The sequence below is a fragment of the Prunus avium genome, chromosome 8 (assembly GCF_965620075.1).
Source record: "Prunus avium chromosome 8, drPruAviu1.hap1.1, whole genome shotgun sequence".
Lineage (NCBI taxonomy): Eukaryota > Viridiplantae > Streptophyta > Magnoliopsida > Rosales > Rosaceae > Prunus > Prunus avium.
This window is the reverse complement of record NC_142291.1, coordinates 501656-527749: the sequence shown is the minus strand read 5'-3', so window position 1 is coordinate 527749 and position 26094 is coordinate 501656. Positions and strand designations below refer to the sequence as shown.

Below are 26094 nucleotides of genomic sequence, written 5' to 3'. Positions count from 1 at the left end.
GACTTTAGAGACAACCGAGGATCGATTGCTCTGATACCATACTAAAATATGAATATGGGTTTTGAATGTATTAGGTTAACTTTATTCTTCTCCATAAGGAGGTATATATATGAGTTTACAGAGTACTTTACAAGGAATAAGATACAGTAAAGAATTAGGAAAGTATCTCCTAATTATACAAAGATTCGTCAACTAAAAAGAATGGGAAAGTAAATCCCTTAATTAATCAAGGAAATAAATCTCCTTGATTAATTAGGAGACTCACGTCAACATCTACTAGATGATTACTATCTCGCATCTGGTCAGTTAATTAATTATGAGAAATCTAGTCTAATGTTCAGTGCTAACACTCCTGAGGATGTCAAGGCGAATATAAGCTCGATTATGGGTATTAGAGGGATTGATAACTCTGGTATTTATTTGGGCATTCCAATGACTTGGGGACAGTCCAAGAAAGTTGCTTTAGCCCTATATCTGCGAGCGTGCGGCGAAGAAGATAATGGGGTGGAAACAAGGCACATTATCAATGGCGGGAAAGGAAGTTTTGATCAAGGCCATTGCCATTGCTGTCCCAACTTATCCTATGATGTGTTTTAAATTCCCCAAGGTGGTGTGCAATGAGATCAGTAGCGATATTGTGAAATTCTGGTGGGGAAAATCAGAAGGCGGCAACGGCATACATTGGAAATCTTGGAAGGCTTTGTGTTTGGCGAAAGGAGATGGGGGTCTTGGCTTTAGAGACCTTGCGGAATTTAATCTGGCTCTACTTGCCAAACAGAGTGGGAGAATCATCTCTACTCCTAATGCCTTATGGGTTCGAATTCTAAAAGCGAGGTACTATCCTGATTGCGAGTTTAAGGATGCTGGTTTGGGTCACTGACCATCTTGGATCTGGACGAGTATTCTAGAGGGAAGAGATGCTTTAATGGGCAAGGCCAGAGTTCAGATCATGAATGGTGCAGATAGAAATATTTGGGGTGACAATTAGATTCCTGATAATGGCATTATTACACCAATCACTCACGTCCCTCCTAATGCTCCACAAATGGTTTCAGATATTATCAATCTGCAGAATCGAACTTGGAGTTTGGATAGGGTGGGTAGTTATCTGAGTTGGGAAACTCAAGAGCAGATTCTTGCCATCCCCATCGGTCCATCGGGTCAGCGGGATAAGCTTGTTTGGCCCTGGACATCGAACGGTCTATATTTAGTAAAATCTGGATATCACTGTTTGCAGTCGGCTCACCGTTACTTAGCACCTGGGAGTTCGCATTCTTCTCATTTCATCTCAAATCGAATATGGAAAGCTGTTTGGAGTGTTCGCACCCTGCCTAAGATACGCATGTTCTTATGGAGATGTATGTCCAACGCTATTCCAACGCGGCTTAATTTATTCAAGAGGAAAATTACTGCCTCTCCTATGTGCGACCTCTGCGATCAATACGAAGAATCCATTGAACACACTCTATTTCTCTGCCCCTGGGCTCAAGCTGTGTGGTTCGGATCTCCAATGACGTTAAGAATTGATACTCAAAGCTTTAGCACTCTGGATGTTTGGCTGAATAATATTCTGGACTTGAGAACTGAATCAAAAATGGAAAAGCATGATCTGCTCGCTATGTTAAGCTTCTTTCTTTGGGAAATATGGAAGACCAGATGTAAAGCTATTATGGAAGGTCGTAGGATTGATCCATGCAAAGTGGTTGAAACAGCAGGTAAGGCAAAGGTGGAATTTCAGAAAGTGTGGCAAAGTAATGCAAATAGTGTGACGAGCCGTTCCCCTTCAATTGGCGAGGTCTGCTCGTGGGAGCCGCCGCCAATGGGTTTTGTTAAAGTTAATATTGATGGGAGTTGGCAAAGCAATGGTAGAAAAGCTGGGGTTGGAGTGGTAATTCGAAATTCAGTTGGGGAGTTTCTAGGAGGCTTGGCTGCATCACGAGTGGGTCACTCTGCTCTTGAGGTAGAGGCTGAAGCAGCTGTCATGGGGCTGAAGCTTGCGGCCAATCTTGGCTATAGTGATGTCTAAGTGGAATCTGACTCAAAGACCCTTGTGCATATCAATATGTTTGGTAGTTCCGTGCATATCAATATGTTTTATTTTTCAGTTTGTTTCTCAGGAAAAAAGAACAATTGATCAATTCAGCCGCTATAGCAGAACTTGTTTTTTTGTTGGTCAAAATAGATAACCAGTCAGACAAATTATTCTTTGTCATTGTTGGCAGCAAACAAATACAACTGAATATTTATGAATAAAATCCAAAATTCCACAGGCTACATTGTTCCATGGAGGCATATTATCTCTGCCAGAATAGGATGTAGCTTTAAAGAACTAGAACTTTGAAAGCTAAAGAGTGCAAAAGTCTGAGAGAATGTGATTATTCATTGACTCCAAAGACTGGCATAAATAGCCGTACAAGGAACAAGTAATCAGAAAAATAAGCAACAAAATATCCCACGTCTAACAACCCTAGACTATTGGGATTCTCCTAAAGATTAGGTCAAACACTAACCAAGTTTCCTGACAAATAGGGATTATTAGCAGAAGCAAATTAACTAAATAAAACAAATAACAATAATGTATAAATATCCAACAGTAGCAGATTATACCCAACCAAATATCAAGGCTGATAAACCTCAGGAAGTTGAAGACCAACACTTGCAGCAGATTTTCCAAGTACTTTTTTCATCTCATCTGATCTATCCACAGCAATGTTGTAAGAGAACAATAGGTCCTGCACATCCATTATACAAAGTAAGATGCTTGATGGAGATTTTATTTTTAAAACAAAAAAATTTCTGATGGTAAACAGAGCAAGCAAGACATTGAACTGGAAATGACACCTAAGAAAGAAAACCAACATAATGGAACATGACAAGGACTTTACAATTTGCAAAAATAAAAAAACTTTGATCAGTCAGAGCAATGAATTACATCAGTACCTGGTGATGGTGCACACTGTTAAGAAGAAAAGTGTAGTTATGGGCAAGCTTAATCTTCTGCTGAATGGAAGATGGATCTGACAGTTTGCAGTTGTTCCTGAATTCTTCAGTTACGTATTCTTTGAAATGCCTCGCCCTGTCTTCTTTGGCAACGTGTTTCTTTACAGCTCTGAGAAGGTGGCGGTACACCTTAGCAACTTGCAAAGCTTCAGCACTCATTTTCAGCCTTTATCTCAGAGCTTATTCTAAATTTTTTCTATTTCTCCACCCTGCCTCAGGAATTGAATGTTTGATGCATGATCAGAAGCAAATCTCGCAAACTCATGACAAAAACATATATTGAAGAAACTTATTCATAAGGGAAAGACAGTAAAAATTGAACAAAGCTAATAAAAAAGTATAAATTCAACAAGAAAATTTCTTATAGATCTACATAAGGTACAAAAAAGAACAAAATACAAAACTAGTAGAAACATTGAGCTGTTGTCAATACCAGTGTTTTCAAAGGCATGCCTTCGCGAGCGTCGGCGACCGCGTCGGAGCGAGCAGGCATGAAATCGCCCGAGGCTGTCGGCTGTTTCGCGAGTTGCACGTTTAGCGCGGGGAAGGCGTGAGGAGGCGTGGTCAGGCGGAGCGAAGAGGAGCAAGGCGCGCCAGATCTGGACGCTTCTGAACCGGAAGAAATTTTGCGAGTCTGCAAATTGGCTGCGACTCTGCGAGGAAGACGACTCGCGTGTTTTTTTTTTTTTTTTGGGTTTATTGTAATGAAACGACGTCGTTTCAATTGCAGTGTTTTAGAAAAATTTAAATGAAACGACATCGTTTCACCTGGTACAACCTTTTGTTTTGTTATATTTTCTTCTTACACTCTAATCTCTTCATGTAATGCTAATTTGTGTTTAATGCACAAACAATCTTCCTTGGTTCAGAAGAGTTGGCATGAAGAAAATAAAAATATTAACAGTATCTAGTTTGCAGATGGTTACAAAAATGAAAGTTCTTAGTATTATTTACAAAAAGTTATTTAATTCTCATTCTGTCTATTGTGAAAAACAAAACAAAAATCTTTTCTTTCACATAACTGAGTGCTGTTCAATGTTTTGCAGTAATGATCGGTAAGGGACTTATTTCGCTAATATTTTCTATGCTGCTTAAGCAACTAGAATAAATGCAGTAGTGCTGCTGATCAAAGATAGAGTCAAGTTTAATAGTTTTTGAATGTCGCAGGTGCCTTTACTAAAAGAATATAGTTCAAGTGAAATGAAGAGATGGTTCTTTATCCATGCCATTAAATTTGAGGTTGAGTGGGATTCAAGCAAGAATGGAAACTGATGACAAATGGCATGAGAAAGTGGGGCTTGTTTTCCAGAAAGGCTTCTCGTATGGCTTTAATGTGAGGAGAAATTGATTCATGAGGTTAGCAATAATCTGCACAATGTAAGAATCAAATTGAGTTTTCTTTCAGATAAGTTCCATATTTGAAAATGCTAGAGGGACGACTCAGACGAGTAAAGGTGGTGAGGTATCAGCCTACAGTTTAGTACAAAAGAAAGTTTTCCCTGAGAACAGATCGTAATGAATAAGAAGTGCTGTATGTCATATTGTATTCTTCTTAGCCTTTCGGATATGAGATTTAGTTTTATGCATTGTTCTTGACAATTGGGATAGTCTTAAGGTTGGTGGAACAAGGGACATGTAGTCCTGGGTTTAAAGCATGTGTCAAGTAGACTCCCAGCGTCAAAGAGTGATTCTCCTAACTGCCGGACTTCCAACCCCATTCCCCTTCAGAAAGAAGGACAAACCATTGAGAGGCAGAAAGATACATTATTCATCTTATATGCATGTCAGAAATGGCTTAGACAGCACTGGTTTCATTGGTTCAGATGCTTTGCATTAGTGCTGAGCTCCAGAAAAGTGTGACCTCCTCGTTTTCACGACGCTCCCTGCATTTCCTGGTTCGATTGTACTTTTATTGTAAAGTTACATGTCAATTATCAAAGGAAGAGAGCTTACCGATTAAGCAGAAATGGTTGTATGTTCACTTTCTATGTAGCATTTTGTAAATCGATAGAAACTTCATCTTTTCCTAACCTTGATGTACAACACACAGAAAAAATAAATGTTGGAAAGAAAACTATAGCAACTTTGTTCAACTCTAATTTGTATTCCTTGCTAACTCGCTTGTTGAAAGCTTTAATTTTGTATTCTCACATCAACAGGTAAAAAGTAGGGTTGCTTTTAAAAGAGATGGGGGTGTCAATCTGAAATTTTCTTTTACAATTCAAAAGTAAGAAATGGGATGTCAATCGGATTCTAATCTTTAGGCCTTATAGTTGACTCTTGCATGGAAAAGCAAAAGCTCGTTCACCTTTTAGAACGACAAAGCAAAAGCTCATTTACCTTTTAGAACGACAAAGCAAAACCTCAGTTTATTAGTAGCTTTTGAGTTGATCCATCATCATCCTTTGGCGTACATTTCTGTCGATATGAAAGTATTGAATTGCAACAAATAACTGCGGTTAGTTTTTCATGCCACTATATATGCACCAATCTCCAACCATATATTCGAAATATAAAGCCACTTTTGGTGACTGGTAATTTTTGGTCAGAATGGATCTTGACATCACCTTGTCACTTAAGTTATTGTAAAATATATAGGTAATGATTTTTTAGGTGAAAAAGGTCAATCATTGTCAATTCATACAACCCATTATCTCCTTTCTCTCTATCTATAAAGGGTCTTCTGTTGCAAGGGGTTTGTAACTCAAATGGTTAAGAGCATTTACCCATACACCCGAGATCTTAGGTTCAATTCCCTATTCCCTAATATCGCTTGTATCGAAAAATAAATGTTCTGTTTTTTATACTTACAAGAAAAATTGGGGGATCATTTGGGTATTTACAATGCCAATAATTAGTACTGTAGGCAGACCAATCTTTATTCTTTTTCATTTTTTTAGGCTTTTTTTTAATAACCTGTATATATCCTGTTGCAGGTACTATATTGTCCCATTGAGAAATTAAGGGGACCTGCATGAATTATTACTTGGCTCTCGAAGTTTCAGAAGCCACATCTTAAAAGCTAGAACGCAGCCAGAAGAACCCTCTAGTATGAAACCACCATAAGATAAAAAGATTAAGTTATTCCTACTAGCTAAGCTCAAAATATCCACAAGTTTGCTCAGTTGGGGTAGGAGAAGTGGCATCCAACGTTTTCCTCCTGGGATTGACGTGTGATTCTGATCCAGTACCAAAGCATTCACATGGGTTTTTTCTTCTGGTGACTATAGAAACAAATAAAGCTGCTGGTGTTCCACAATTCAACCACATTTTCTGAGCAATGTGCTAGCAGGCACCATGAAAGGATTCAGTGCATGCATGATGCATGACATTGTATATGACTGGGAAATTAATATATATGCAGAAGTGATCTTAATTAGCACAAAATTTTCTAACTAGATTCGACTACATTCATGCACATTACTCTAAATTAAGCAGTATTTGAGTATGAGAGTAGGGTTTGTGTTCTAACAAAGTAGAATGATAGAGACAGTCGCACATCTCCGATGTCGTAGGCAATTATCAATCGTTCATGATTGTGGTGCTAGGTGGGTGTTAAGGGCAGTAGCTAATGCATGTAGGATGAATTCTAGTCATTAATGCATTGCATACAATGGATGTTAGAGACAATCTCACATTCGTGCTAAGAATGCGACTAATCGTTAATGCATGTGAATCTCACAAATAAGAGATTCAATAGGCTATAGACTACAGAAAAAGTAATGAAAATTAATAAAGGATCAGATCATATCATATGTATCCCATCAGTGGTTGCTCACGTGTTACATCCATCTCCTTTCCAAAAGAAAGGTCGATGATGATCTGAATTTGTAATTGCATGATCAGAATTAATAAATTAGGAATTAAGAAAGCGTGTGAGAATATTGGGGAAACCCCACACATCTATAAACAGACGACACAACAAAGTCCAACTAAGCAGAGAAATATGGACGACAGTTTGCAAAGTCCCCCATACATCTAATCGAATCTAGCTGCTTTGCATGAAAAATAAATAAATAATAGGAGCACAGAATATTCTTGTCTCTGGGATGGGGGCCCAAATCACTCAGCTGGCTTTGATTAAGTTGTGCTAATTTTTCGGGAACATAATGATTAATGAAGATTATTGAAGCAAAGCATATCTAACCAAAAAAAAGAAGAATAAAAAATTAATAAAGCATATACGCGTAATTTTTTTTTTTGGGGGTTCTTAAGAGGAAGGCCATGCAACTTATTATTCTAGACATAAATCTAACTATTTTTTTTTTTTATACATTACAATTTATGCCACATACACGGTTTTGTGAATGAATGTTACATTTTTAACTTCGTCATAATAACAATTTCTAAGAGCATCTACAATCAAGGACCTAAGTGTTGTCGGGGGGGTCTCCTCATGGACCATAGAAGATATTGGCAAAACATACACTTTGAAGAGAAGTATGATCCAATTTAAACCAAACTAACCTAAAATATTTTAAAATATTTTTAGTTAGGAGAATACGGAATGGAAAAAGTATAAATAAAAAGATATTGAAAAACACAAATAAAAAATTCGGTCACTATATAATTTGTAATAAATACCCTTCAAGCTGTAGATCTTATATATTTAAAACAAGAAAATACGTTGTTTGAATCAGAAGATAAGCGAATCGACTACTCTGTTAGACAATCAAATGCAGCTTTCAAACGACCATTAGTGAAACCAGGGAACTTGCTTTGCAATACAAACACAATTAGCAAAACCAATATGCGTGTACTTGTCCCGCACCACCCAAGTAAAGACTGGAGGGTTGAGGTGGGCACGTATAAATATAAAAGGATGTGCATCCGGAAACGTATTTACCTGGACAGGGTCTATGGGCGATCAAGAAGGCCCATGGCCTATGTTGGTGACCTCTATTGCACCTACGAGGGGTGCCTCCCTATGGTCTCCTCAAGCAAGAGACCCAATGTCATAATTTGTTGCCGTGGGGGCTTTTGCGTTTGCGCAGCCCGTCCAAATTTTAGTGCAATATTTAAAAAAACAGTAATTCTCGTGCCAAATCTTATAGCCAAATGTAATTTTTATTCTCAAGGGCAACGGTTGTTCCAATCCAATTGTAATTTGTGAAGTTTGTTGCTATAAAGACTTGTAAGACTTTGGCTCTGTTGTTGGGTTCTTCCTAGCCAATACTAATTGTCAAGTTTGTTGCTATAAATATATTTTAGGGAAATTGGCAGCTTTACACCTGGCTCACCTAATTTATTCACTAATATTATTATTTTGAAACCTAATCACAAATGCCCCTTATAAAAACTCTCCATTGACAGCCTATTGCCCATCCTTCACTTCGTTTTTTATTCTTCTGAGTCATTGCTCTTTGAAATACTCTCATCTCTCTAGTCTCTTCCTCTTCCTCTTCCTCCTTCTGCCCCTCTTTCACTTTTGTTTAGTCATTCTGAGCTCTCCCAAATTCTCTTTCACAATTTCTTAGTCTCACTCTCTTAGCCATTCTCTCTTTCACTCGGACCCACATCGGCGACGACGACCTCACCATTTCCACCTCCATCTCTCACTCTCTGTCACCTCTTTCGACCTCCATGAATGGTGTCTCAGGTAGCCAGCTCGGCTTTTCTCCTTCTCATTTGGGTTTTCTTCTCCTTGTTTCAATTTCATATATGGGTTTGGATTTTTGGTGCTTGATGTGAGTTCAAGTACCTCCAAGTCAAGTTTGAGTGAGATTGTATAGAAATTTGTTGAAACAAGAACTTTTTGAGGAATATTATGCTTGAATCTTGTTTATAAAATTTTGGGGATTGTGCAACAAATTTTTCTCAGTTTGTCTTGGGATTGTGCAACAAATTTTGGGTTTTTCGGTGAGGTCTGACTAGCAGCTCCTCTCCTCTTAGTTTTCTTTTCCAACTTGCAGCTAATTCTTTTTGGGTTCTTTGGTGAGGTCTGCAATAAACATGCGATATACACACAATAAACAGGCAATACACATGCAATAAACAAGCAATACACATACAATAAACACGCAATAAACATGTAATATACATTTAATAAACATGCAATATACACGCAATAAACAAGCAATACACATGCAATAAACAATCAATATACATGAAGGGAGAGGGCTTGTATTAGAGTTATCTTGCTGAGCATGTTTATTGCAATAAACAAGCAATATACACGCAATAAATATGAAATTTCTAAGTTTTTTTTTTTATTGTCTTACTATTGTCATCGTATTGGCCTTGTATTGCTATTTTATCATTGTCGTATCAATTGTTTTTTAAAGTCTATCTTGGAAAGTTTTTGTTGGGTTTCAGACAAATAGATGCTTCTGTTTCAAACAAAAATTTAAAGTCAATGCCAATCCACCTATTTCAAGAACGAATATTACAAATTAGGTTTGCAAACTCGTTGGTGGTGCTTGTGGCTAATGATGATGTGGATGAGGAAGATGGGTCTTTGGACCTAGGAAAAGAAGAACATGGATAATTGGGAATTAGGGCTGGGAATCAATGTGTGTGTGTGTGTGTGTGTGTGTGAGAGAGAGAGAGAGAGAGAGAGAGAGAGAGAGAGAGAGAGGATATGCAAAATTGGGATTTCATCTCAGATAGAGCATATTAGAGAAGAGAAGAAGAAGAAGCAAAGAAGAAAGCAATTGGGGGTGTCATCTCAAAGATAGCATATCATATAAGAAGAAGAAGAAGAAGAACCCACAATTATGTTTCAACAAATTTCTGTACAATCTCACTCAAATTTGACTTGAAAGGACTTGAACTCACATCAAGCACCAAAAATCCAAACCCATATATGAAATTGAAACAAGGAGAAGAAAACCCAAATGTGAAGCAGAGGAAGAGACTAGAGAGATGAGAGTATTTCAGAGAGCAACGACTCAGAAGAAAAAAAACTAAGTGAAGGATGGGTAATAGGCTGTCAATAGGGAGTTTTTATAAGGGGCATTTGTGATTAGATTTCAAAATAAGGATATTAGTGAATAAATTAGGTGAGCCAGGGTTAAAGCCGCCAATTTCCCTATATTTTATTTTAATTTAATAATATATTAAAAATACGTGTATAATATATGAATTTTCTATGTATTATTGAAATTTTGTAAATATGTGTATAATATATGAATTTTCTATGTATTATTGAAAATTTCTATGTAAGTGTATAATACGTGTGTTGTACATTTGATTTTTTTTTTTTTTAAATGTATATTTTACCGAGTCTTTTAAACGTGTATGAAACATAGAAGTATTTTTTGGAAAATACGTACATACGGATATACCAACCACTAGCCTATACCTCATCCAACTCTAACTGCAAATACAAACTCTTAGAGCAAGTTCAGCGATTGGAATTGCCAGGACAAAAGGCCCCTCAGGCCTGCAAAACCCACTCCAACAATTGAATCCAACTTGGGCAGATGGTGAGTTCCACCAAGTCTAGGCAAGCCCAAAGTGACAGGACCCGACCCAAATTCCACTTTGGAATCCGAGCCGGACCCTGTTTGTGTCCGACACTTGGCAAGTGCCGAGCACCACAGACCTAATTGCCCTTCTAGTCAACTTTCAACTAAAACTGGGGTTTGACTTTTGCTGAAAAATTCAGCAAGGTCCCCCCTGCAGTTAAACCAATCCCAAGATTACACCTATCAAACATGCATATAAAAATATACACCAACTGCCAGCATACCAAAAATTTACATACTAACAGTTAGACAAGTGTTCTAGGGCAATATCAGAGCTCTACACAGATTAGGTTACAAGTATAAAATAATTAAACAAAATCCTACTTTGTCAAGGAAGGTGGCAGAAGATGGACTCGGCCCGGTGGTGGCTCACTGTGCACGCTTACTGCCTGGGGGCGCAAAACATTAAAAAGGGTGAGTGGACCAAAAACAAAGTTTTAGAAAAAAATAGTATAAGAACATACTAACCCCTCTGTAAAAACAGTTAAGAAACTATAACATTTCTTTATTCGTAATTGTACTGAAATCAATGTACTTGATCAATTATTAAGTCTTTGAAAACATTGAAAACACTTTAAATCTACCACCTAGGTATACCCATTTAGTAATCCGTCAATTCCTTTATTTTCCGTCAATTCCATATAATCCGTCAATTCCATACTTGTGCCACCGAAGTGACACATCCTAGCAGACCTCGGGAAACACAAGTCACCCGAGCCGCAATCCTAGCAGATTCAGGGAACACTTGGTCGGCCTGATCCGCAATCCTAGCAGAATTCAGGGGACACTTGGTCGGCCTGATCCGCAATCCTAGCAGAATTCAGGAGACACTTGGTCGGCCTGATCCGCAATCCTAGCAGAATTCAGGGGACACTTGGTCGGCCTGATCCGCAATCCTAGCAGAATTCAGGGGACACTTGGTCGGCCTGATCCGCAATCCTAGCAGAATTCAGGAGACACTTGGTCGGCCTGATCCGCAATCCTAGCAGAATTCAGGGGACACTTGGTCGGCCTGATCCGCAATCCTAGCACCATGATCGGTTCATAATTGTATATCATTTTGTACCCTTCTAGCTTATGATTTGGTTATGTTTTTGAGTTAAACTTGTGCTTTTAATCCTTTTTGTGTTTATCTTTCAGTTCATTGAGCTTTAGGTAATAATGAGGGCTTTGGATAGTAAATGATGCAATCCATGCATGTTAGGGCCTAATTTGGATGAATGGATGAAGAGCTTAAAGACAAACTCAATTTTGGCTACAGCCCCCTGCCAGTCCAGTTTCGTAGGTCATATTGCAAGCTTTGTTTCAGCAACCTACATAGCTCGGATGATGCAACATTCTTCATGAAAGTTGTTCCAATGGGTGTGTACTATAACATATCCAAACTTCAGCCCCATTGGATAAATATGGAGTCTGTTACCTAGCAAACACAGTGCCATGCTCAGGATGGATTTTATCAGCGCGCAAAATGAGTTAGCAATTTGTTTTGGCCTTAACTTCCTCCTCCGACCTTGGATTGGCCCAAATGATATATGGCTGGAAAGAAGACATTCTGAACTTCAATTTCGAGTGCTTAAAGTCCTAATTTGATTAAGAGAAGCCCAAGTTGTAAGCCCTTGAAGTTGCTGGTCATGCTGACCTCAGCATGTGCTGGTTGGATGCTTGGTCATGGTGAGCTAGGTATGAGCTATCATTTCTGGTTGGAAGCTTGGTCATGGTGACATGAAGATGAGCTAGGGCTGCTGGTGGGATTTATTAGTGAAGTGCATCAACCATTTCAGATTTTATAATGGAAGTGTTGTATGCATTAGTGAAGTGCATCAACCATTTCAGATTTTATAAAACAAGTGTTGTATGCATTAGCCATACTTAATTCAGATTTTCAGCTTCCTTAGGCCTATATATAGTGAGGTTTCCCAAGCTTGTAAACACACCCCAAGGGGGGGAGCTCTCAAACACTTCTCTAGAGCTCCCTTCCCTTCTCTCCCTCAAATTCTCTTAATTTTGCTTTCTAGTTCTCAATTCTAGCTTTCCTTTTGCTTCTTAGTTGTAATTTATTTTTCTTTGTAATGTAAATTCTTTTCTTAAGTTTTCAAGTTGAATTAGTTTCCAAGTTTCAATTATGGTTTTTGTTCTTATTCATTATGCTTATAAGTTAATATGCTAGTTTGAATGATTGATCACCATTTAGGCTTGCATGTTAGCTATCTTGGTTTGAATTAAGAGTATACACCATGCTTTAATTCGAATTGAACTATGAATAGGAAGAGTATGTATGGACATTCGACAACAGGGATTAGATACATACTTGGTTGTTTAAATTGTTCTTCTATGCTTAATGGGTTCCTAATGCTTAATTTTAGGTTAGACAACAAATGATCAAATTAGGGAATTAGGAACACAAGGTTATGACCACACACCATGGCTTAATCATACTTTAGCTAGAATCAATCCATTAATCTAATTGAACTTGGGAACTTATCTACTTGAGTTAGTTATTTTCTTTCTTCCTTGTTTTATTTATTTCCTTTCTTTTTCATTTCTGTTTTGTGTAGGGAAAATGAATTGGATCATTCAATCACCAATCCTCGTGGAATCGACCTCGCACTTACATATGCTATACTACCAAACGGCTCGTGCACTTGCGAGTATCACAAGTTGAGGATGCAACTGAATCCATTTTGGTGCAGCTGTATCTACGCAACACACCACACGGCTCGAGCGTCCCCGAGACTCGTGGGGCTGTGTCAAGCATGCTGACATACCCGAAGGCAACTGGATGTCCGTCGACATCATTATAACCGAAGGCAACATAATATTATTCCGAAGGCAACTTTATTTCCGAGGCAACATTTATTATACTGAAGGCAACCTTGGGTACCTATGGTGGCTTAAAATAAATGTATATATATATATATAATTCTTGAAAAAGATTAAAGTTTATAAAACTACTTATAAAACTATTCCTTAAATCCTGCTGCCATTTAATCTGATAATACCTCAGTTCTAACTTTCCAAATCCCCTTTTTAAATGTTCCACTAGGCAGCACATAAATAAACATAAGTATTTAAATCTATCAAGTCATGCTAGGAAAGCTGTATTCAGTAAAACTTATTCAAGATCAAATAATGAAATTAAAATGCATAAAACGTTTATAAAACAAACAGTCCACTCACAGATACTCTGAGCTAGCTGGACCCTTTGAAGGTCCCTCCTGCGGGTCACCTAGTGCCCGGGTGCCTGTATAACCATCATGAATATTTTATTAATAAATCTGCTCAGGAAAATAATATTAAATTAAAAACCCTGACCCCCGGCTCCTAAAAGTGCGTGCATCACTTTAAAAGTCATTCCTATGCCCACATTAGCTTTTCCTCTCAGTGGACACGATTTAGAAGTATCTCGGGACTCAAAAGCGATAAAGTCCCTAAAGTCAACTCGGGACCCCGTGGGGTCCACGACCTCAGAATTCCAATCCGATCATTCCTAGAGGTTCCAATAGGCCTAGGACACATGTCCCGAAAGTTTGGTCTTGATCGGATGGTCGGATTGCTCACAATTGTACGATCGGACTAATGAATGGTTTTCCGTAAACCTAGTCCTAGGGTTGGCTTTTTCGGAGTATCCGGGACTCTGGTTGACGATCCGTCGAATCCTACACGATCATTAAAATACCTAGAACGACATACTCCAGTTTGACTACGATCCAACGGTCCGAACGTATTGAACCCGGAAAACGCACACTATGCGAGATCCGTTCGGGGTTCAAACGTTATCCGAATTGAGATCCGCGAAATCCTACGCGCTCGTGAGGACACGAGGATCGTTCTGGGACCAAGAGTGGTCCCTGCTACCTGGCCCACGCGCCGCCCACGCGCCGGCCGCGCGTGGGTGTTCCTAACAATTTCCGGCGACCGGAAAATCTCTAAACCGCCGGCCCAAACTCCTAGTCTAGGTAAAACACCAAATTTGGAACCACTTTTGTTCTTGGACTAAGGCCAAAAAGTGGTCGGAAGTGGCTGAAATCGGTGACGCAAACCGGCAGAACTTCAATTCGTAATTTAACCTATCAAACCTCAAAATCTCTCCAATCCTACCCAACCATCAGTTAGTTCGTGAAAAAATAGTTAGAAATACATACCTTACTCGCTTGATTTGGTGGTCGGAGGAGAGAGAACGAGAGGCTTGAAATTCGGGGAAAAACCAGCCAAATCCGAGCTGTTTCCAGTGGCTGGAGCTGTCGACGGAGGCGGCGCAGGTCGGGGGTGCGACGGTGAGGTTGGGCTGGTCCGATCTTGGCCGGTTTCGTGTCAGGCGGTGAGGTGGGGTGGTGGCTATGGAGGTTTGGAGGAGCTGCTGGAAAGTTTTCTAAAGGGGGGGAGGGGTTTGCGCGAGGAAGAAGGGAGTGAGGAGAGAGAGAGAAGCAGATTTTTAAAAATCTGATTTTCAGAAAATACCATTTTGCCCTTTTTCCGTAATTTGCTCGTATTTTCTTCAATACGACTCGGAATTGAGCCCATTACGTGTCTACGGACTCGTTTTGTCGTGCTCTACGCAATGGTACAAGTGGATTTTCCAAATTCTTTCTCGGTCAAAAAGTCAACTTAAAACCTAATAAATTATTCCGAGGGTAGTTTAGTCTTTTCCTTCATTAAATTAATAGTTAAATAATAATTAAGGTTTGGGTTGTTACAATCTACCCCCCTTGTGAAAATTTTGTCCTCGAAATTTTCGTACCTGTCACTCGAAGAGGTAAGTATACTGGGCCAGCACCTGTTCTTCAGGTCCCCAAGTGGCCTCTTCCACATCGTGACTCCTCCACAAGACCTTCACTAGTGGAATCTCTCTGGATCGAAGCAGTTGCATCTCCCGATCCATAATCTGAACAGGCTGCTCCACATAACTTAAATCATCCCTCAACTTTATGGGTTGTTCTTCCAAGACATGGGATGGGTCTGAAATATACTTTCGGAGCATGGATACGTGAAATACATCATGTAGACGGGAAAGATCTGCTGGAAGTCCAGTCTGTAAGCTACTGGGCCCACACGCTAAACAATCTCATATAGCCCAACATAATGATGGCTTAGTTTTCCTCGTTTCCCAAATCTCACTATGCCTTTCCAAGGCGACAATTTCAAAAAAATATCCAGTCACCAACCTCAAACTGAAGATCTTTCCTCCTGTTATTTGCATAACTCTTTTGTCTTTCTTGGGCCACCTTGAGCATTTCTCTAATTGTTTCTACATGTTTCATTGTCCTTTCAACATCCCCAGATACCCGTAACTTGTGCTCGCCCACTTCATCCCAATACAAAGGCGTTCTACAATGTTTCCCGTACAAGGCATCAAATGGTGACATTCCTATACTCTCCTGAAAACTGTTAATATAGACAAACTCCATGAGTGGCAATTTCTCATCCCAGTTACCCCGAAACTGCAATGCACATGCTCTCAACATATTTTCTAAAGTCTGAATCATCCTTTCAGACTGACCATCTGTCTGGGGGTGGAACGTAGTTCCGAACTGCAACTGGGTCTCAAATGCCTCCTGTAACTTCATCCAAAAATGGGACGTGAACCGAGGACCTCTATCGGAAATAATGGATACTGATGCTCCATGGAGTCTCACTATCTCATCAATAAAAATCTTGGCCAACTTATTCAAGGTATAGTTTGCTCTCATCGGCAGAAAGTGAGCTGACTTAGTGAGTCGATCCACAATTACTCATATTCCATCATCCTTGTCCTTTGTCCGAGGAAGTTTGAACACAAAATTCATAGTAATGTGCTCCCATTTCCACTCGGGAATCGAAAGTGGTTGCAACAATCCGAATGGTTTCTGCCACTCTGCCTTGACTGGCCGACAAATTAAACACCTACTGACGTACTCTGCAATCTGTTTCTTCCAGAAAGGCCACCAATAATGCTCTCATAGTACGATACATCTTGGTGTGGCCAAGGTACATGGCAAAGGTCGAGCAATGGGCCTCCTCAAGAATTTCCCTTTTTAAGGTCTCATCCTCAGGAACATACAATCTTGTTCCTACCATCAAAGTCCTATCATTCCTTACTGAGTAATATGTCCTGGTGCCATTCTCAACCTCTAATCTCAGTATACGAACTAGTGGATCTTGAGACTGAGCTTTACTTAATCGCTCCACTAGCACTGGTTTCACATTGAGAGTAGCTAACAGTGCTCCTTGATCATCCATACCTAGCCCAACTCTCAATTTCCTCCTTTCCACCAACTATGGCAGACACCTCCCTCGAAAATGAGGTACCGATCCCGAGAACTTCCTGCTGAGGATATCAGCTACCATATTTACTATCCCTGGGTGATGCTCGATAATTCCCTCATAGTCTTTCATAACTCTAGCCATCTCCTTTGCCTCAAGTTCAGTTCCCTCTGGGTGAACAGATACTTCAACTCTTAAGATCCTTAAATCTCTAGCACGTTTCCCCATAAAGATAGTGTCGTCAAAACTTCAGAGCAAACACTACCGCGGCAAGTTCCAAATCAGGAGTAGGATAGTTCAACTCATGCTTCTTAAATTGCCTAGAAGCATAAGCGATTACCCTACCATGCTGTATCAGCACACAACCTAATCCTTGTCGGGATACGTTACTGTATTTTACGAAGTTTCCTGTCTCGTCCAGAAGTGTTAATACCAGAGCGGTGGTCAACCTGTTCTTGAGTTCGTTAAAACTCTCTTCACACTCATCTGACCATTCCAATTGACGCATTTTCTTGTCAAACGAGTGAGAGTTGTCGCTATAGTAGAGAAACCCTCCACAAAGCGACGATAGTAACCTGTTAACCCCAGGAAACTCCGTATCTCAGTAACATTGGTTGGTCGTGGCCAATACACTACTGCCTCAACTTTCTAGAGATCCACAAAAATACATTCTGCAGAAAACACGTGCCCCAAGAAGCTCACTCTGTCCAACCAAAACTGACACTTGCTGAACTTGGCACACAACTATTTCTGCCTCAAAGTCTTCAGCACACCTTCCAAGTGCTTCATGTGCGCTTTTTGACTTGTGGAGTATACCAAGATATCGTCTATGAACACAATCACAAAGTGATCCAAGCAACGTCGGAACACTCTGTTCATGAGATCCATAAACGCAGCTAGCGCTTTGGTAAATCCAAATAGCATCACCAGGAGCTCATAGTGCCCAAACCTTGTCCGAAAAGCTATCTTAGGCACAACTTCCTCTCTAATCGGTAACTGATGATATTTAGATCTCAGATCAATCTTAGCAATTACCTTGGCACCCTTCAGCTGATCAAACAGATCATCTATTCGTGGTAACGGATACCAATTCTTTACTGTGACCTTATTTAACTGCCTGTAGTCACTACACAATCTCATGGTGCCATCCTTCTACCCAACACTAAAACTGGAGCACCCCATGGAGAAAAATTGGGTTGGATGAAACCCTTATCCACCAGCTCCTGTAACTAAGTCTTTAACTCCCTTTCCTCTGCTGGTGTCATTCTGTACGGCGCCTGAGAAATGGGATTCGTACCCGGAACGAGCTCAATAGTGAACTCAATCTCCCTGTGAGGTGGTAAACCTTGAGATCCTTTGAAAGCACATCTGGCAATTCATGTACCACTGGAATATCCTCCAACCTCAATCCATTATCCCGGGTATCGATAATGTGCACCAAGTATCCTGAACATCCTTTCCTGAGCAACTGTCTTGCCATCATAGCTAAAATGAGGCAAGATGAAAGGACTCAGTGCTCACCAAAACGTCCCTTCAGGTCGTCCGGGACTACGGAACATGATCTCTTTCCGAAACAACCTACGAAGGCACTATGCTTGGCTAACCAATCCATCCCCAAAATGACATCTAAAACCATCATTTCTAAGGAAATTAGATCTGCCTCCAGAAATACGTCTCTCAGCACCTCTAGCTGCACCACCTCCAGAGCGGTTCCAAGAACTACCACTCTGGTTTGATACTCCACTAGAACAAACTCCAGGTCTAAAACCTTCATAACTGCGGCCGCTAGATGATCCAGAACTAAAACTACCCCTCTTGGATGACCCCTGACTGGGACCACCCATCTCAACTATCGCTTACGGGAATCACCTTCGTGCTCGGACCATCATCTGGCTGCTTCCTATCAGTGAGGCAGACAAGACCAAATCTCCAAAATTGGACAGTCACTGGTTAATCTTAATGTCTCAAATGGAAGCCTTCAACCTTCTTGTAAACAGTTGACACTTCCTCATTTCATTCTCCACCAATGGAGTACAATACTTAGATAACTCGTTGAACTTTTGTTCGTACTCCATTACCGTCATCCCACTCTGTTTTAGCTGCAGAAACTTTTCCATCTTCATACTCTAATATGCGAGTGGATAGAACTACACAACAAACTCTGCTCTGAAATCCAACCATTTAATGGTTGTTGGGTTCAGATATCTCCTCCTGATTGATTCCCACCAATTTCTAACATTCCTAGCCAAAAGGAAAATGGCTAAGGCCACTCAATGATCTTGTGGAATGGCCATCACCTCTATAATCCACTCCACCCTCTCTATCCACTCCTCGGCTACAACTGGGTCACCATCGCCATCAAAATCAAAGGCCCTATCCTCTTAGCCTGATCTGCGTAGTTCAGAGAAGGATCTCCGGATTGCCCAGTTCTGGGTAGGGCCTAAGTCCACACTCCAAAGTCTGCTAGAAATTAGGGTCTAGATGTGGGAGAACCCTCGCCGGTATGGCCCCTGTCTGACCTCCCACCTAAGACTGTTCTACCTGCTCTGGTTCAGGATAGGGATCCTATCCCCGAAATCGAGACAACTGTCTAGTCTCTCTCCTAGTGCCACCACGTTATGGGCCCCTGCTTCTGTCAAAAGAAACAGAAATTCCTTGAAACCGAGATGCACACACGGTGCGGAGTCTACAGGAAGTTAACCTAATGCTCTGATACCAAGTTGACAGGACCCGACCCAAATTCCACTTTGGAATCCGAGCCGGACCCTGTTTGTGTCCGACACTTGGCAAGTGCCGAGCACCACAGACCTAATTGCCCTTCTAGTCAACTTTCAACTAAAACTGGGGTTTGACTTTTGCTGAAAAATTCAGCAAGGTCCCCCCTGCAGTTAAACCAATCCCAAGATTACACCTATCAAACATGCATATAAAAATATACACCAACTGCCAGCATACCAAAAATTTACATACTAACAGTTAGACAAGTGTTCTAGGGCAATATCAGAGCTCTACACAGATTAGGTTACAAGTATAAAATAATTAAACAAAATCCTACTTTGTCAAGGAAGGTGGCAGAAGATGGACTCGGCCCGGTGGTGGCTCACTGTGCACGCTTACTGCCTGGGGGCGCAAAACATTAAAAAGGGTGAGTGGACCAAAAACAAAGTTTTAGAAAAAAATAGTATAAGAACATACTAACCCCTCTGTAAAAACAGTTAAGAAACTATAACATTTCTTTATTCGTAATTGTACTGAAATCAATGTACTTGATCAATTATTAAGTCTTTGAAAACATTGAAAACACTTTAAATCTACCACCTAGGTATACCCATTTAGTAATCCGTCAATTCCTTTATTTTCCGTCAATTCCATATAATCCGTCAATTCCATACTTGTGCCACCGAAGTGACACATCCTAGCAGACCTCGGGAAACACAAGTCACCCGAGCCGCAATCCTAGCAGATTCAGGGAACACTTGGTCGGCCTGATCCGCAATCCTAGCAGAATTCAGGGGACACTTGGTCGGCCTGATCCGCAATCCTAGCAGAATTCAGGAGACACTTGGTCGGCCTGATCCGCAATCCTAGCAGAATTCAGGGGACACTTGGTCGGCCTGATCCGCAATCCTAGCAGAATTCAGGGGACACTTGGTCGGCCTGATCCGCAATCCTAGCAGAATTCAGGAGACACTTGGTCGGCCTGATCCGCAATCCTAGCAGAATTCAGGGGACACTTGGTCGGCCTGATCCGCAATCCTAGCACCACACGGCTCGAGCGTCCCCGAGACTCGTGGGGCTGTGTCAAGCATGCTGACATACCCGAAGGCAACTGGATGTCCGTCGACATCATTATAACCGAAGGCAACATAATATTATTCCGAAGGCAACTTTATTTCCGAGGCAACATTTATTATACTGAAGGCAACCTTGGGTACCTATGGTGGCTTAAAATAAATGTATATATATATATATAATTCTTGAAAAAGATTAAAGTTTATAAAACTACTTATAAAACTATTCCTTAAATCCTGCTGCCATTTAATCTGATAATACCTCAGTTCTAACTTTCCAAATCCCCTTTTTAAATGTTCCACTAGGCAGCACATAAATAAACATAAGTATTTAAATCTATCAAGTCATGCTAGGAAAGCTGTATTCAGTAAAACTTATTCAAGATCAAATAATGAAATTAAAATGCATAAAACGTTTATAAAACAAACAGTCCACTCACAGATACTCTGAGCTAGCTGGACCCTTTGAAGGTCCCTCCTGCGGGTCACCTAGTGCCCGGGTGCCTGTATAACCATCATGAATATTTTATTAATAAATCTGCTCAGGAAAATAATATTAAATTAAAAACCCTGACCCCCGGCTCCTAAAAGTGCGTGCATCACTTTAAAAGTCATTCCTATGCCCACATTAGCTTTTCCTCTCAGTGGACACGCTTTAGAAGTATCTCGGGACTCAAAAGCGATAAAGTCCCTAAAGTCAACTCGGGACCCCGTGGGGTCCACGACCTCAGAATTCCAATCCGATCATTCCTAGAGGTTCCAATAGGCCTAGGACACATGTCCCGAAAGTTTGGTCTTGATCGGATGGTCGGATTGCTCACAATTGTACGATCGGACTAATGAATGGTTTTCCGTAAACCTAGTCCTAGGGTTGGCTTTTTCGGAGTATCCGGGACTCTGGTTGACGATCCGTCGAATCCTACACGATCATTAAAATACCTAGAACGACATACTCCAGTTTGACTACGATCCAACGGTCCGAACGTATTGAACCCGGAAAACGCACACTATGCGAGATCCGTTCGGGGTTCAAACGTTATCCGAATTGAGATCCGCGAAATCCTACGCGCTCGTGAGGACACGAGGATCGTTCTGGGACCAAGAGTGGTCCCTGCTACCTGGCCCACGCGCCGCCCACGCGCCGGCCGCGCGTGGGTGTTCCTAACAATTTCCGACGACCGGAAAATCTCTAAACCGCCGGCCCAAACTCCTAGTCTAGGTAAAACACCAAATTTGGAACCACTTTTGTTCTTGGACTAAGGCCAAAAAGTGGTCGGAAGTGGCTGAAATCGGTGACGCAAACCGACAGAACTTCAATTCGTAATTTAACCTATCAAACCTCAAAATCTCTCCAATCCTACCCAACCATCAGTTAGTTCGTGAAAAAATAGTTAGAAATACATACCTTACTCGCTTGATTTGGTGGTCGGAGGAGAGAGAACGAGAGGCTTGAAATTCGGGGAAAAACCAGCCAAATCCGAGCTGTTTCCAGTGGCTGGAGCTGTCGACGGAGGCGGCGCAGGTCGGGGGTGCGACGGTGAGGTTGGGCTGGTCCGATCTTGGCCGGTTTCGTGTCAGGCGGTGAGGTGGGGTGGTGGCTATGGAGGTTTGGAGGAGCTGCTGGAAAGTTTTCTAAAGGGGGGAGGGGTTTGCGCGAGGAAGAAGGGAGTGAGGAGAGAGAGAGAAGCAGATTTTTAAAAATCTGATTTTCAGAAAATACCATTTTGCCCTTTTTCCGTAATTTGCTCGTATTTTCTTCAATACGACTCGGAATTGAGCCCATTACGTGTCTACGGACTCGTTTTGTCGTGCTCTACGCAATGGTACAAGTGGATTTTCCAAATTCTTTCTCGGTCAAAAAGTCAACTTAAAACCTAATAAATTATTCCGAGGGTAGTTTAGTCTTTTCCTTCATTAAATTAATAGTTAAATAATAATTAAGGTTTGGGTTGTTACACAAAGGCAAGAACATTTTGAGGGCGTTGACGTCAGTGACAAATTTTTTATATAAAAAATTCGAAAAACTTCAAAAAAAATTTTATACATGCCTAGCAATTATTATTATTATTAATCTTATACATATAAATAAAATTTATCTCATGCGAATAGTAATTTTCCTTGGTTTGCCATGGCAATGGGTGGAAAAATAACAAAAATATTGCTAGGGCAAATACTATTCACTAGGGGTGGGCATCGAGACTGCAAAACTGGAAAATCGAGCCAAACCAAATGGGAAAAAATTGTCAAAAACCAAGTTGACTAAAAAGTCAACAAATCGCAACCAAACAGAACTAGACCAGTTTAACAACTCATATCACCGGACTAGACCGAACCAGACCAGTTACTGTATTTAATTTCTCTCTCTGTCTTTTCTCTTCGTCTTCCTCTTTGATACGAAACGCAATGCACATATAGAGACAGGATAGCGACGCCGACGACACAGCTCCTCACTCTCTTGCTGCTCCTTTACCGACGACGACGACGACATAGCTCGGATAAGAACTTCTTCCTCTCATTCTTCTCCTTTTTTGGAACTATAATATTTCTCTAATCCCGATTTCTGCTATCAACTGCCGAATCGCGATTTCTCCTTTGAAACTCCTCCGTCTCCTATCTTTGTCTTCACTGGTTTCTCTTTGGTAATCATCGTCTTCGTCTATAATTTCTCCTTCGAAACTCCCTCAAATTTCCAATATGAAGGTTCCTATAGGTCTAATAATGTATACTTATCTAGTTTCGAAGATTTGGTCTCGATCGAGCGGTTGGATTTAAGCCAATCGCACAATGAACGACGATCGTTTCGCCTACTTAGAATCGTTGATTCGGAGTATCCAGGACTCCGATTATTGATCAACCAGTTTCTACACAATCCTAAAAACACGGGGAACAACATGTTTGGAATTGGAGCCGATCCAACGGTCGAAACATATTGAACTCGAATACGCAAATTTTCGGCGACACAAATTTCTCAAAGCACCCAACAATACCTATACCTATGTGATCAGGACAACTAGGGGAGAAACTTATACAACTAGGCCAACATCCAATTTGGCCGAGGCCGGAAAACACTGCCAAAGTCGGACAAAATCTGGGTTTCTGATCGAACATTCACAGCTTCAAATCGATCCAAACCAACTATCAAAACATCAAGAACACACTGAGATAATGAAAAAACATACCTCACTCGACTGTTTTGGTTGCCAAAAACACCGTGGCCGGCGTTGGAAAAATCCCAAAACTTCTCCTCGTTACAGTCACTAAACCATGCAAAAAAAAAAAACCTAGAAATTGGGTGGGTTGTGTAGAGGAGAAGGAGAGGAAAATTTTGGAAGTGATTTCGTCGAATTTGGTGGCCGCCGTCAGAAAATCTGGCTGTGAGAGGTAGAGAGAGAGACCGTTGGGTGGAGGAGAGAGAAAGAAGAAAAATTGCGTGAGGGAGAGAGAACAAATCGGTATTTAAAAATGTCCAACTTCGAAAAATTTACGGTTGTGCCACTACTCTTCCGTTGACCACAATTTCTTCGTTAAAACTTCGATTTGGGCTCACTATGTCTCCAAGAACTCATATCGACGTGCTCTACACAACGGTACTACTCAAATCCCAAAAATCCTTACAGATCGAAAAGTGACTAAAGTACCCCTACTCCCGAGGGCAAAAATATAATTTCACAATTAATTAAGTAATTAACTAATTATTTGGGACTGAGTGTTACAAAAAAACAATCCACAACCCAAGTGTGAGAGACATAAACAAATGTGTGATCTTAAAAAAGACTCGCGCATTATGTACATTGGGGGTAATTTGTACGGGTTTTAAGAGTTTGTGTATGAGTCTGTAAATGTCCAACAAATAGCTAATATTTTAGAGGGTTTTTTTTTTTGGTGGAATTTTGTGTAGTTAACCGTAAAATATTTTTGTCATTACCAAAACGACGACAAATAGGAGACGAAACTAATCCATAAGAGGAATTGAATTGGAGAGGAGTTGGATTGAGGAGAATTAGATTTTGAATTCCTATTGAAGTTGTTTGCTAAACCTTACGGATGTGCCTACATAAGTCATTACCAGAAGAGTCACCCTACTTTTGATATATGCTCAAAAAGCAGTCAAAAAAGAAGAAGTAAAAGACCAAGAATATGAGATCCAAGACTATAAGAATTTCACTGAAGACTCATCCAACTGTGACTATGCTACTGCCTACAAAAGTCATTACCAAATAGTCACCCTACTATTGATATATGCTCAGAAATCAGTCCCAAAAAAAAAAAGCATCAAGCTTGTGATATGTGCTCAAATATCCGTCAAAAAGAAGAAGCAAAAGACCAAGAATATGACATCCAAAACTATAAGAATTTCACTGAAGAGTCATCTAACTGTGACTATGCTACTGCCTACAGAAGTCATTACCAGAAGAGTCACCCTACTTTTGATATATGTTAAAAAATCAATTCCAAAAAAAATACATCAGGCTTGTGATATGTGCCTAGAAATCTGTCAAAAAGAAGAAGCAAAAGACCAAGAATATGAGATCCAGGACTATAAGGATTTCACTAAAGAGTCTTCCAACTGTGACTATGCTACTGCCTACAGAAGTCATTACTAGAAGAGTCACCCTACTTTTGATATATGCTCAGAAATCAGTCCCCAAAAAAAAAAGCATCAGGCTTGTGATATGTGCTCAGAAATCCGTCAAAAAGAAGCAACAAAAGACCAAGGTATGAGTGTACAAGGCCCATTGGTTTGATTGACTTCTGAAATATGAGATCCAAGATTATATGCATCATGTGAGTCCTCATTCTCTTCAATTCCAGCTTGTTGATCCTCAATTCTTCCCTCATCCTCTTCAACTCCAGCTGGTTGATCCTCAATTCCTCCCTCATCCTCTTCAACTCCAGCTGGCTGATCCTCAACTCCAGCTTGCTGATCCTCAACTTCTCCCCCATCTTCTTCGACTCCAACTTGCTGATCCTCAACTTCTCCCCATCCTCTTCGACTCCAACTTACTGATCCTCAACTCCTCCCTCATTCTCTTCAATTCCAGCTTGCTGATTCTCAATTCCTCCCTCATCCTCTTCAACTCCAGCTAGTTGATCCTCAATTCCTCCCTCATCCTCTTCAACTCCAGCTGGCTGATCCTCATATTCAGCTGGTTGATTCTCATCTCCTCCCACATCCTCTTCAACTCCAACTTGCTGATCCTCAACTTCTCCCCCATCCTCTTCGACTCCAACTTACTGATCCTCAACTCCTCCCTCATCCTCTTCAACTCCAACTTCCTAATCCTCAATTCCTCCCTCATCCTCTTCAACTCCAGCTGACTGATTCTCATCTCCTCCCACATCCTCTTCAACTCCAGCTTGTTAATCCTCATCTCCAGCTGGCTGATCCTCATCTCCAGTTAGCTGATCCTTATCTTCAACTAGCTGATCTTCATCTCCAGCTGGATGATCCTCATTTCCCAGAGCTCCTCCATCATCCTCTTCAACTCAAGCTGACTGATCCTCAACTTCAGCTGGCTGATTCTCATCTCATTCCACATCATCTTCAACTCCAGCTTGCTGATCCTCAACTTCTCCCCCATCCTCTTCGACTC

The 26094-nt window shown here is 40.7% G+C and overlaps 1 protein-coding gene, 2 long non-coding RNA genes and 1 other non-coding gene across 4 annotated transcripts; 1 reads left to right on the top strand and 3 right to left on the bottom strand.

The window, feature by feature from the left end:
* Nucleotides 1-2293: 2293 nt before the first annotated feature.
* On the bottom strand, nt 2294-3676 carry LOC110757407 (uncharacterized). The gene is made up of 3 exons (XM_021959000.2): nt 3434-3676; nt 2941-3209; nt 2294-2732 (listed from the first exon to the last, which is right to left on the bottom strand). The coding sequence occupies exons 2-3, from the start codon at nt 3157-3159 to the stop codon at nt 2619-2621; spliced, it is 333 nt and encodes a 110-aa protein (XP_021814692.1). The 5' UTR covers nt 3160-3209; nt 3434-3676; the 3' UTR covers nt 2294-2618.
* Nucleotides 3677-7838: 4162 nt separating this feature from the next.
* LOC148291069 (U1 spliceosomal RNA) lies at nt 7839-8000 on the top strand. Its single transcript, XR_015827181.1, has one exon. It is a non-coding gene; the product is annotated as a U1 spliceosomal RNA (small nuclear RNA).
* Nucleotides 8001-10663: 2663 nt separating this feature from the next.
* On the bottom strand, nt 10664-14843 carry LOC148291068 (uncharacterized). Its single transcript, XR_015826584.1, has 3 exons — nt 14612-14843; nt 13647-13710; nt 10664-10858 (listed from the first exon to the last, which is right to left on the bottom strand). It is a non-coding gene; the product is annotated as an uncharacterized LOC148291068 (long non-coding RNA).
* Nucleotides 14844-19634: 4791 nt separating this feature from the next.
* Nucleotides 19635-22177, bottom strand: LOC110754199 (uncharacterized). Its single transcript, XR_015826579.1, has 3 exons — nt 21906-22177; nt 20941-21004; nt 19635-19829 (listed from the first exon to the last, which is right to left on the bottom strand). It is a non-coding gene; the product is annotated as an uncharacterized LOC110754199 (long non-coding RNA).
* Between the last annotated feature and the right edge of the window lie 3917 nt (nt 22178-26094).

Coding starts and splice junctions, on each gene's coding strand:
- LOC110757407 (XM_021959000.2), bottom strand. CDS start 3,159: ATGAGTGCTGAAGCTTTGCAAGTTGCTAAGGTGTACCGCCACCTTCTC. Junction 2,733..2,940: donor ACAGTGTGCACCATCACCAG/GTACTGATGTAA, acceptor ATGGATGTGCAG/GACCTATTGTTCTCTTACAA.